Source organism: Pteropus vampyrus, unplaced genomic scaffold (assembly GCF_000151845.1).
Source record: "Pteropus vampyrus isolate Shadow unplaced genomic scaffold, Pvam_2.0 Scaffold306, whole genome shotgun sequence".
Lineage (NCBI taxonomy): Eukaryota > Metazoa > Chordata > Mammalia > Chiroptera > Pteropodidae > Pteropus > Pteropus vampyrus.
The window spans coordinates 1727796-1738973 of NW_011889087.1; the positions used below are offsets into that span (position 1 = coordinate 1727796).

Genomic DNA, 11178 nt, shown 5'->3' on the forward strand with positions numbered 1-11178 from the left:
TTAAATGAATGGATAAGAGCTATATGTATCAACATAGGTAAATATTTTTTAAAATCTTAAGTGAAAAAAAGCACATTGCAGAATGAGAAGTCCAATATGCAAAACAATGTTATATATTGTTTAGGGATACTTGCATATGGATGGATACATACACATTTTGTAATATGTATTACATATGTAGTAGTATGTAAGGTACTATGTTTCAAAACATTAAAGAGGAAGATAAATACCAAATTCAGGAATAGCAGTTGCCTCTGGGGAGAGAGGGAAGAAAATGAGACTGAAGGAAAGGTTTCAAGTAGGCAGTATTTCTTAAAAAAAAAAAAAAAAAAAATGCAAGGTAAATAAATATAACTAGTTCATAATTTTAAAGAAAGATGTTTTAAAGCTAGTCTTCCTGAGTTCTCCTCAATGACAACCATCTTAACATCCCTTGTTTATTTTTCTAGAGATATTTTATGCACATGTGAGGACATGTATGTATATGTATTCCCTCTGTCCCATCTTGTTTTAAACACAAATGGTAGTGAACATTACATTAGTGTTCTGAGCCTCACTTTTTAAAGAACATATCTTGATTTTTGTTACACATCAGTCCATAAACAGCTTCCTCTACTTTTATAGCTGCACAATACTTTCTGTGGCTTTTTTAAGCCAGTCTCCTATAGATAGAATTTGGACTATTTGTCTTTTCACTACAATAAGCATCACTGCAATGAATATCCTTATAAATATGTCATTCTGCACAGACATGTGTATTATAATAAAGTCCCAGAAGTAGAAAATGCTGGGCCTTTTTGAATTGCTCTCCAACAAGATTGGACTGATTTACTTCCTGCTCCAACATTTTCCAGTACCTGTTACCCAATCATAGCTCAACACAATGTACTATCAGACTTTCTGATCTGAGAAGCACACACAGTTTAATTAGCATATTTTTTTAATTATAAATGTGACAGCATCTTTTTATAGTGTAAAAAGCCATTTTGATTTTTTCTATATGCTGTTATTTGCCCAATTACATGAATTATTTTTTGAACCATGAGCAATTACTTATATAATAAAATATCTAAGGAGGATATATATACTATGCAGGGTCTGGAAAGCTTTCACTCAGTTTTGTGAGACCCTTGTGATGCTTTCAAAAAACCTTTGTGCATTGTACCAATACCAATTTCCTGATTTTGATATTGCACTATAGTTATGTAAAATGTTACCATTGGGGAAAAATGGGTAAAGGTGCATAGGTCTCTATGTACTATTTTTGCAACTTCCAGTGGGTCTGTAATTATCACCAAAAAAACCCCCAACCAAACAAAAAAAACAACAAACAAAATTTGGTGCAACTTTTCTGGTTGTGGGAGTTCTGTACTGATCTCAAATTATGATCCTTGAGCTATGATGGTTCCTACATCTGTCCACTGCAAGACAGCCATTGGATTAGTAGATATACCTGAAGACTTGAAACAGGGGCAAGTCTTTGTGGGCTGACTCTGCCTTCTGAGGCCATTATTGTTACGTTTTAACTCAGTGAGAACACAGAAGTTGTGGGGCTAATAGTCACATCATCCTGTATTTCTACTGAGCTGTATAGTAGTGTTCCACGTCCATTCACTTACATTATCCCAATGAGAAGGGTAGAGTACTCTCTCAAAAGGCCCTTCGCAAAGTATTCAAGTGCCCCCCTCTCTTTTTTTGTTGTCATCCCCTGAATACCTTCTATCTGAACTCTGTTGCTCAAGCCATACATGATTCTCTGGAGGCCCCCTACCAAACGTTTGTACACAGTTCCCTGCATCTGGATCCGCTTCCTTTCTCTTCCAGTCTTTTTGCCTAAAGAACTCTTATTTATTCCTCAAAAAAGTGTAAGCATCATCTCCCCTAGGAAGCCTTTCTGGATCCTTCTCCACAGCTTCCAATCTCACTCCAACAGGCAACAGTAATCTAATGATCTTCTAGGCATACTACTGCAACCTCCATTAGACAAAGCTCCATTAACATATTTATCTCACTACATTATCATTATTAGTTTAAACATGTCTGTTCCCACTAGACTGAAGACCCTCTTGAGGGCAGATATTTTGTGACATTTATTTTTGTATTTTAGTACCTACAGCAATGCCATGCTGTAGGTACTAAATATTTAGTGAATGAAGGAGTCCGGCCAGTGACCTGCCAGCTTCCTTTGCAGCTCAGAGAAAGCCAAGTCAGGTTCTTGGGTAATTCATTTCAGCCCAGTGCCAAGTGTTTTGCTGAGGCGCAAGCTCTTGCCTCTGGTTAGGCTCCCAGCTGTTGTGACTCTTTCCGTGACTCAGTTTCCTTAACTTCAATTCATGGATGATAAAAGCACCTCCTCATAGGGTTGTTGGAAGGATAACAAAAGACAATGCATCAAAAGCTCTTAGCACAGTGCCTGGCAAAGGATAAATAAGGCTCCTCAAAGATATTCATGTGAATGGATGAAAAAAATGACTTGAGGTTGCCTGTACATTTACTGAGCACCTAGTATGTGTCCGGTATTGCGTTAAGTACACGCTGCCAAGAGAAGCAACCACAGCACACTGGAGTAGTCTTAACATAGAAGGCAGGGTAGCCGGGAAGGTTTTCCGAAGCCTGAATTTTGATGGAGGAGAGGCTTGGAAAGCGATAGAAACTGTGGGTACTCCGAACAGAATCAGCAGGTCCCTGTTTGAAAGCTGTGTGAAAGCTGTGTGGGAGCGTGTGGCTTCGTACGCCAAGAGTGTGTGCGGAAGGGCAGCCCGGTGAGGTAGGCCGCAGCGCCCGACTCGCAGTTGAGTTCCGTCCTGTTTAGTTATAAGCCGCGTGATTTTGGCCAAGTTATTGAACCTCTCTGAACCTCCCAAACCGTAAAAAAGAGTCTGTTAAAAATACTCACCTGTCAGAGTTCCTGAAAGATCACGTGACCGTCCGCGAGCCAAGATTCGCTCTATTTAGAAATCACGAAACGCCGCGGCGAGTAACTATCGGTCTACGCCCACTGCGGCGGGCGGGATACCCTCTCTGAGCATGCGCAGTAGACCAACGGTGCGGCCCGTCAGGCACTGCGGTAGGCGCCTTAGGGGCCGGCAGGACCCTGACCCCAAGATGGCGGCGCCCAGTGAAGTGGACGCGGCTTCCTCCGGCGAAGGCGATGGCGGGGGCAGCAGCTTTGGATCGTGGTTGGACGAACGGTTGGAGGCGCTGGGAGTGGACCGAGCCGTTTACGGCGCATACATCCTGGGAGTTCTGCAGGAAGAGGAGGAAGAAGAGAAGCTGGATGCTCTGCAGGGTATCCTCTCTGCTTTCCTGGTAAGAAGCCCAAACTCACTCCTTTATCCTGTTGCCAGCCCCTGTCAGTACTTTGTAACTCCTTATCCGATGTCCCAGAGGATTAGTCATCTCTTCTGGGAGAGGACTACTCTTCTAAGCTGTGGGGCCGCGGCAGAAGAGGGTTGCCCCCCATCTAGGGTTTGGGGAAGCCGGAAGGTTGCAGGTGCATCAAGAGGAATGGCTTTCCCTTATTACTGAGAACAAGGCCCTCCCTGATGCTTGTGGGTGAGTATACTTCCGAAGGCGTTGAAATGTCTAACGAGAGTTTTATCATAAACGTCTAACGACCAATTTCATTCCCATCCTTTGACATTGTTCAGAAGGGGGAATAAAGTGCACTGAGATGTCTGTGCCCTTTAAGAGGCAGTACTCAGGGCTGTCCCATGACAAAAGCCTGCGGGAAGTAGCCTCTCGATTCCTACTTTGGAGGTAGAAGTTCAAAAAAGGTAAACTTGCGGTAGAGGTGTTTTCATGCCTAGGCAGAACTGAAGCAACATTATGCTTTATCCTTTATAGTATTTAGAAGTGCAGTAATTGTTGTGTGCATGGGAGCAGGGGTGGGGAAGTAGGTGTAGGAATAAGAGAGACCAGAGTTTTAAAGAAGAGAGATGAACTTGGGACTGTTTCTTAAAGGCAGATTCAAGAATTCAAAAATGTGTACTTTCAGCTGTGTCACCAAATTGTCCACTTTTCCTGATCATTTCTGCTGCCTTCTATCTCCACTAACACGTGGTGAACGGGTAGTTTTTTGATTGGGCACATGGTTGAAATATAACACTAGTGCTGCTGTCCCAAGACTTCCTGGCAGGGGACCCCTTTTAGGCCCAGAGGCTGCTGTGGTGAGATTGACCTATATTTGAGAAAGCTTTAACACAGCTTGTGATGCAGCTCATAACTTAAGTGGAAATGCAACACAGTGGATTAAATTATTTTCTTAAATCCTGACATTGCCAGTTGTAGGGGAAAGAGCAGGAGGCAAGCAATGTAGGTTAGTTTTTATTTCCAGCTGGGAGATTTCTAAGAACTCTATGAAGAAGAAGTTGAGGTAACTTGGGTACCCACTGGTACCAGCTCCTTGACGTGTTTTTTTCATGCTGTCATTATTTGGAGCTGTATGTCTACTGATAAAGGCAGGCAGGCATGATTTTGCCTTCGATTATAATAGTCTCTTGGCATGAAAGTGATAAACCTTGGAGAATACCGAGTTGAGCATATTGGCCAAGAAAGATTTCACAGACGAGGGTTTTGACACAGGCAACAGGTTTTTGCCCCAAAAGAATGAGGAAGACTTCCTCATTGGTGGGAATCCTTGAGTTGGTGGGAATCCTTTCCCCTGAAGCTTGGCAGAATGAAGTGGGTGTTCTTGACCTAACAGGTATGGATTCTAGGACTCACACACAGGATTACTTCTGTGTTTAGAGCCTCAGAAGAGAAACATACTCTTCTGTGGCTCCCAAACCCTCCCCTTGATTTCTTCTCATCACTAGCAGGGAGAGGTGTGCTTTCTGCATAGGCTTTGTTCAGATTGAGGGCTCTCTTAAGAATTAATTGGTCTCCTTTTTTCAACTAGGAAGAAGATTCCCTCCTTAACATCTGCAAGGAGATTGTGGAGCGATGGTCAGAAACTCAAAGTGTTGTCACCAAAGTGAAAAAAGAAGGTAGAGTTGGAGTTTTGATGTCTAACCTCCATTGCCTTTTCCAACAACCTTTACAGTGGTCAGGGAGAGAGTTTTTAGTTTTCCCTGTCGATATTCATTTTCTCTATGATAATTTAAACTGGCAAACACCCAGCAGCCTACTTTAACTTCTTAACTGAATATTGGTTTCCTTTTCCCTTTCTCTACTTTTCCACTTCGGCTGACCACAACCATCTTCACTGTGGTTTTTCTTTTTTCTTTTTCATCCTCTTTCCACTGCTCCTTATAGATTTGCATTACAGATATGGGTGGGAGTCAAATATATTTTCCCACCTCCTACCTTTTTCTTATTCTCATTTCATAATACAAATTATGATTGGTCTTTTGCTTTATTTAGCTGAAACCTTCACCCTTTAAAATGAAAGAGGAGTGAACATACCATCAGGATGCAGAAAACTCAAATCATGAAAGCCAAACTTTAGTAGAATGTATTCTAAACTATTTACACCAGTAGTTCTCAGTCTTGACTATACATTAGAATCACTGATGTACTTTTAAAAATGCCAGTGTCTGGGCCACACCATAGGCCAATTATATAAACATCTTTGGGGTTAAGGCCCAGGTATTGATATTTTTTTAAAAGCAACCCCCCGGATGATTCTAATATGCAGCCAAGCACAAGAACCACTATTTGACACCATTGCCTTCTTTCTTGGAGAATGGAGAACTTAATAGTTGATTTTCTTTAGAATAATCTAAGGTTTCAACATGGAAGGGACCAGCTTATGTTGATTCTACATTCTTTCTTAGGTTTCTGGGTTGAGAGGAGAGAAAGTTCCATGTTTGGAGGCTTAGTTTCCTACAGTTCTAATGCAGTGCTTTTCGACCCTCCTTCCCCCCCTTTTTTTTTCTTTTTAAAGCATCAAAACTTCAATTTGTAAAACAAGTAAAAGCAGGGCTGCTCTGGTTGAAGACATACAAGACCTAAAGCCTGGCCTGCATGGCCTTCCTTGCCTTTCTCATTGGCTCTCGAGGCACCTCCTTTGAACCCCAGGGCTCTAAGGAGTCAGCAGATGCCATTGCTTTTATTTCAAGCACTGCTTGGTTGGACTAGTGATTTGGTGAGCTTGTTTTTTCTCAAATACAACCTTATTGTCCCTCCTTCCCCTCCCACCACCTCCCAGATGAGGTACAGGCCATTGCCACCCTAATTGAGAAACAGGCACAGATTGTGGTGAAGCCCAGGATGGTGTCAGAAGAGGAGAAGCAGAGAAAAGCTGCCCTCCTGGCCCAGTATGCTGATGTGACAGATGAAGAGGAATATCCTTTTCAGAGTCTCGGCACCATCCCGAGCCTCAAGCCAGAAGCGTTTGCTGGTTTGTAGTGAGCTTTGGAAGATTGCCATTCCCCCTCCGTAGCTTAATGTTCTCCTCTAGAGTGGCAGCGATCTGTGTCCCTTCATGGGTATAAGAAATGACGTTGGAATAGATGATACTGGACTTATATTTTTCAACACATAATCAGAACGTTCTTAAAAATTTAAGTGTAAAACAATGCCTTAGTAATGGACCATTAACTATAAGTGAGACTGGACTCCCGAGCAACACCAGCATAAATCTGGAATTTGAGTTGGGTCTGTGTAAAAAGAAAAGTGTCGCCGGTAGGAACAGGTTTGGTTTCCTGTGACTTTGACGTTTGTTTAGGAAATGCTTAGTTTACCGAACTCACTCGAATGGAATGGACATCGTCGCAGAAGTATCAGCTCTCTCATCACTAGTTTAGGAGAGAATTCTTAGGCTCTTTTGGGCCAAGTTCTCTTCTGGTTTTTCCTCATGATTTTTCTTGCCAGGGTTGGCAGAGTGATGGTTCCGATTACAAAATCTCATTTCTTGGGCTAGAAAAGAGTGTTTTAAGCAGTGGTTTTCTGGGAGACTTGCTAAAACACAGATTGCTGGCCTCTAACTCACAGAGTTTCTGATTCAGTAGGTTGAGCGAGGCCTAAGAATGTGCATTTCTAACAGGGAGTTCTGGGAACCACGTTTTGAGAAGCACTGTTTTAGAGGTCATCTCACCATCTCCTGGTTTTCAGGTAATGTGGCAGCCCACCTAAACCAGCTGAAGTTTCTTTTCAGCCTCCAAGAGGTAAGGATCTCACAGAAGCTCTGAACAATCTTCCCCAAGTTGAGACTTCTAAAAATGACTCTCCTGGGTTTATTACCACACCCCTGACACTGCCTTTCCGTTCATTGTGCTTGTCCTACCTATCAGTTTATTGAATGTTTTCAGATGTTGGGTTGGGATGTGCTAACCTTTATTTTCCATCTGACTTTCCTTAACATCACTTACTGAAGCAGATGAGAAAGATGATTCAGGTGCCACCACAGTGAACACTGGTTCTGACAAATGTATCCTTCTCTGTGTCCATCCCCATGTGTTTCTCCATAGAATCCTCTTGAGGATGTTTTTATTTTGCTGTCATTGCTGGGGGCTCCTTTTATCTCCAGGAACTCAGGTCAGGCCAGTATTGTAAGCCCCATTTCTAAGACAGCCCTAAATGGTCAATTTATCAAGAACTTTCCCCAAAGAAAACATGTTAACATGTAATGTGAAGGGTTTAGTTTAGAGGAAGGATTTCTAAGGGGAAATAAGAATCTGTGCTCTCTGTGTATAGTCCTGGGTTTCCCAGCACTGCGTAAGCAATTAAAATAATATTGATGTTTTGGTCTTTGTCCTCAAAAACTTTTTAATTTGTTGGAAAGAGAACACAAACACCAACTATTTTTAAGCTAAAACTATGGACAGATCGAAACATATATGCTAAGCAAAGTCGCTTATGAGAAGCTCCCTAGAAAAAGTGGATTTAGAAATCCACCTTCATAAAAATGAGAGTATAGTGGATTATCAGAGGTGGGGGGTAGTTATTTTAGGGAGACTTGTTTATTTTTAAAGCACTGAAGCAAAAATAAGTTATATTTTAAGAATAGAAAGGAGCTTGTCTGATAGTAACTGGTTATGTTTTTAAAGTCAAGAAATGAGGGGTAAAGTTTTTGGCTGGGTATTTTCTAACTGGCTAAACTTATATCTTTTATAAATTCACAGTTTGTGATTATTAGAACATGGTTTTCACTTAAGTTTTGGTGGTCTAGGAAAAAAAATTGATAGAGTTCAATAATGTTAAACAACTTATTTTACTTTCAGGCATTTTAACTGTGCCAATTACATAAAAATTTGCCACTTATATTAATATTCTATTAACTAAAACTAGCTTAGGTACTCCAACAATATTCTGCCATTGGATGGTATAAGTACTTATTCTAGAATAAAATTTGATTTTCATTAAATATTTAGATTTAGATAAGTCTGAATGAGATTTTTATCCTGACGGTTAATTTTAAACTTTTGTAATGGTAGTTTTAAGATTTTCCATTAGCCAAAAATAAACATAAGGATTTTTTTTTTTTTTTACTAGGAATAGGTAGAGAGTATTCAAGACTCGGTATGTAGAGAGAGGACAGCATGAGGAAAAAGCAGTAGCTGAAACCTGTGTGGTCTCTACTCAGATCCCTTAACTCACTGTAGCTCTGTTTCGAAACACCAACGTGGAAGATGTCCTCAATGCCCGAAAACTGGAGCGAGACTCACTTCGGGATGAGTCCCAAAGGAAGAAGGAACAGGACAAGCTGCAGAGGGAGAGGGACAAACTAGCCAAGCAGGAGCGCAAGGAAAAAGAAAAGAAAAGGACACAACGAGGGGAGCGGAAGCGATAACCTTGGTCCATTCTATTCTTTCTCTTCATGAACTGATCCAAGGGAGAACTGGTTGTGCACATATATATTTAAGAAAAGTGAGAGAACATTGCAGAGTGGTTTCCTAAGGCATTTACACTTTTGTTTACATGGTCAAAAGGAAAATCACAAACACTTCTAATTACATAATGTGCCATGTCTCTGTGGTGTGGGTAATCAAATTATTGTAGTAGATATCTGTTCCAAAGATCTGGAATGGGGGCCGCCTTTATATTTTAGTACTGAAGTCTTGCACTCCTTTTGGCCACTTTCAAAAGTCTTCCCTCACCTTGGATAAACAGCAGGAATATTCAGAAAGCTGACAGTTACAGTTTTTATCTTGAAGGAGAATCATGGCCATTCCTTCCCTGAGATGAAATGTGGGAATGTAAATTGCTTCAGAAGTAATATTCACCCTTAAATGTATTGTTTTATGGCTGAAATAGAAAGTTAATGAAGAGCCCTATCTGGGTCCAGATTTTATGTCACATTGCAACAGACTAGGAAAATGAGAAATTATTTGATGGATGTTCGAGATTTGAGAATGTTTTTAAAAAAAAAGTTCAGCCTATCAGAGGAAAAGAAATATCTTTATTTTTCCTCACCTAGGTTGTGATTTTAAGGATGTGTAAGTATTGCGTGCAAGGATATTATTGTTAGCTAGATTCATTTTTTGTAATCATGAATCCTCAATTGCTAGTAGAGATTTTAATCTTGATTTACCCTCAAACAAATGAGTTGAAAGACCTGATAATTACGGGTTTAGAGAAACTGGAGGAACCTCCCTTTTTAAGAAACACTGGAAAGCTCTGCTAACACAAAACATATTTAATAGTGTGCATAGTAGGTGCTCAACAGGTTAACTGAGTGAGTGGGAAGATTGCTTGGGAGGGTCAAAAGTGAGGAGGAACTCTCCATTTCTACTTTTGACATTCGTCAGATTTAATTTTAAATAAGGCCTCTCTCTCCTTCAGACAGCAGACTGTCAAGAAGCCTGAAGAGAGCAATTTTTCTGACAAGACAAAGTAGACATTTTTATACCAGGGGTCAGCAAATTACTGCCTGCAAGATAAATCTGGCTCAGTATGTTTTTTATGGTGCAAACTAACAGTGGATTTTAAAGGATTGTTTGTTAAAGAAAGGATGTGACAGACACCTTATGTGGCTTGTAAAGCCTAAAATACTGTCTGGCCCTTCAAAGTTTGCTGACCTGTTTTATTTCATTAACTATGAGATTAACACAAAATTTTACCTTTATGCAGAAGGTAAAAAGCACGGTTAAGGAAAAGATGTTACCTCTATACACTCCTATAACCGTGACATTGCAAAAATTAAAAAAAAAATAACCACCTTTTTAAAAAAATAAACTTTATTTAAATCAGTGTCTTCTGATTTATTCTAATTCTTTCCAGCTACCCATGAAAATGAATTATGTGGATAGTTGCTTAGGAATGTGTTGAATTTTACTTTCTGCTTTGTTTTGATTAGCTCTAATAATCTTGTCTACTAGTAGAACCTTTTCCTGAAATCTATAAATTCTCTGCCTTAGTTTTCCTTTCCGTGAGGTTAGGTATTAGATCATAAAGATTACCTTGTTTTTTGGAACGTTAGTAAATTGGCTTTGAAGTCCTTTGAAGGACTGTTGGAGTCTTAGTCCCTTACATAGCAGTAGCAGTAAACTGTGGCTCCAGATTGTGTATGAGAGAGCCTATCTTAATTTAGTAACCACTTATTTTGAATTTTTGGTTTGTGTTCACCTTGATTTGGGTCTCTGAAGCAGAGTCAGATTATATCCATGGACTCTTGAAAGGCACTTGTCTCAGTCTGCTTTAAAAGTAGTCAATTCTTTCTTCTGAGACTCTATTAATATATGTTACCACAGTTAAGTGTACACTTGAATTAATGTTTAAACAGAAAAAAAGCATCAGCTCAGGCTTTGAGTAAGGTTATTCACTTAACTCAAGAGTTTATTAATCCTTTATATCTAAAATGTTCAATATTGCAAAGGGCAAATTTTAAACAACCGTATCATCTATGGTATGAGTGACACTTCAGCCAAATTTGGGATTTCAGTCGTAACATTAATTCCCAATCCTTTAAAACTTTATAGTAGCAGATTATTTAAGTGGGAAAGACATTGATATGATTCAAGGTAATTTCAACCATCAGATTCTTTTGGATTAGAAATGATGGGAACATCAGTATCAGTTTGACTACAAATCTTGTGTGATGTTAATTTTATAATGTTTTCATATGTAATTCAGAAATACAGTACGTAAGAACTATCTATTAGAGGGGTATACCATACATAGAAAGGGACAACCAACCAGTTTGAGAATTATCTACAGGGCGATGCAGTTAACAGAATTTCAAAGAACTTTTGTTTGTTAATGGACCAGTGTTTCATTTTTGACCACTCTCATGTA

At 39.9% G+C, this 11178-nt stretch overlaps 2 protein-coding genes across 10 annotated transcripts in view; one reads left to right on the top strand and one right to left on the bottom strand.

The window, feature by feature from the left end:
• Window positions 1–3036, bottom strand: part of LOC105303477 (40S ribosomal protein S4, X isoform) — a 6592-nt gene extending 3556 nt beyond the window's left edge. The window contains exon 1 of one of the 2 annotated variants that reach the window (XM_011377140.2): window positions 2897–3036. The gene's annotated coding sequence lies outside the window, so the exon portion shown is untranslated. The remainder of the gene's footprint in view (window positions 1–2896) is intronic. The other variant, XM_011377141.2, reaches the window with a different exon arrangement.
• A 17-nt stretch (window positions 3037–3053) lies between these two features.
• CCDC43 (coiled-coil domain containing 43) lies at window positions 3054–10134 on the top strand. Of its 8 annotated transcripts, none has more exons than XM_011377145.2 (6): window positions 3054–3309; window positions 4901–4988; window positions 6152–6343; window positions 6989–7056; window positions 7413–7479; window positions 8437–8566. In XM_011377145.2, the coding sequence occupies exons 1-6, from the start codon at window positions 3106–3108 to the stop codon at window positions 8469–8471; spliced, it is 654 nt and encodes a 217-aa protein (XP_011375447.1). In that variant the 5' UTR covers window positions 3054–3105; the 3' UTR covers window positions 8472–8566. The 8 variants fall into 8 exon arrangements, with proteins under 8 accessions (XP_011375447.1, XP_011375444.1, XP_011375445.1 ...); XM_011377146.2 differs by lacking the exon at window positions 6989–7056 and adding an exon at window positions 7057–7109 and having other exon boundaries at window positions 3055–3309; XM_011377142.2 differs by lacking the exon at window positions 8437–8566 and having other exon boundaries at window positions 7413–7801.
• Window positions 10135–11178: the final 1044 nt, after the last annotated feature.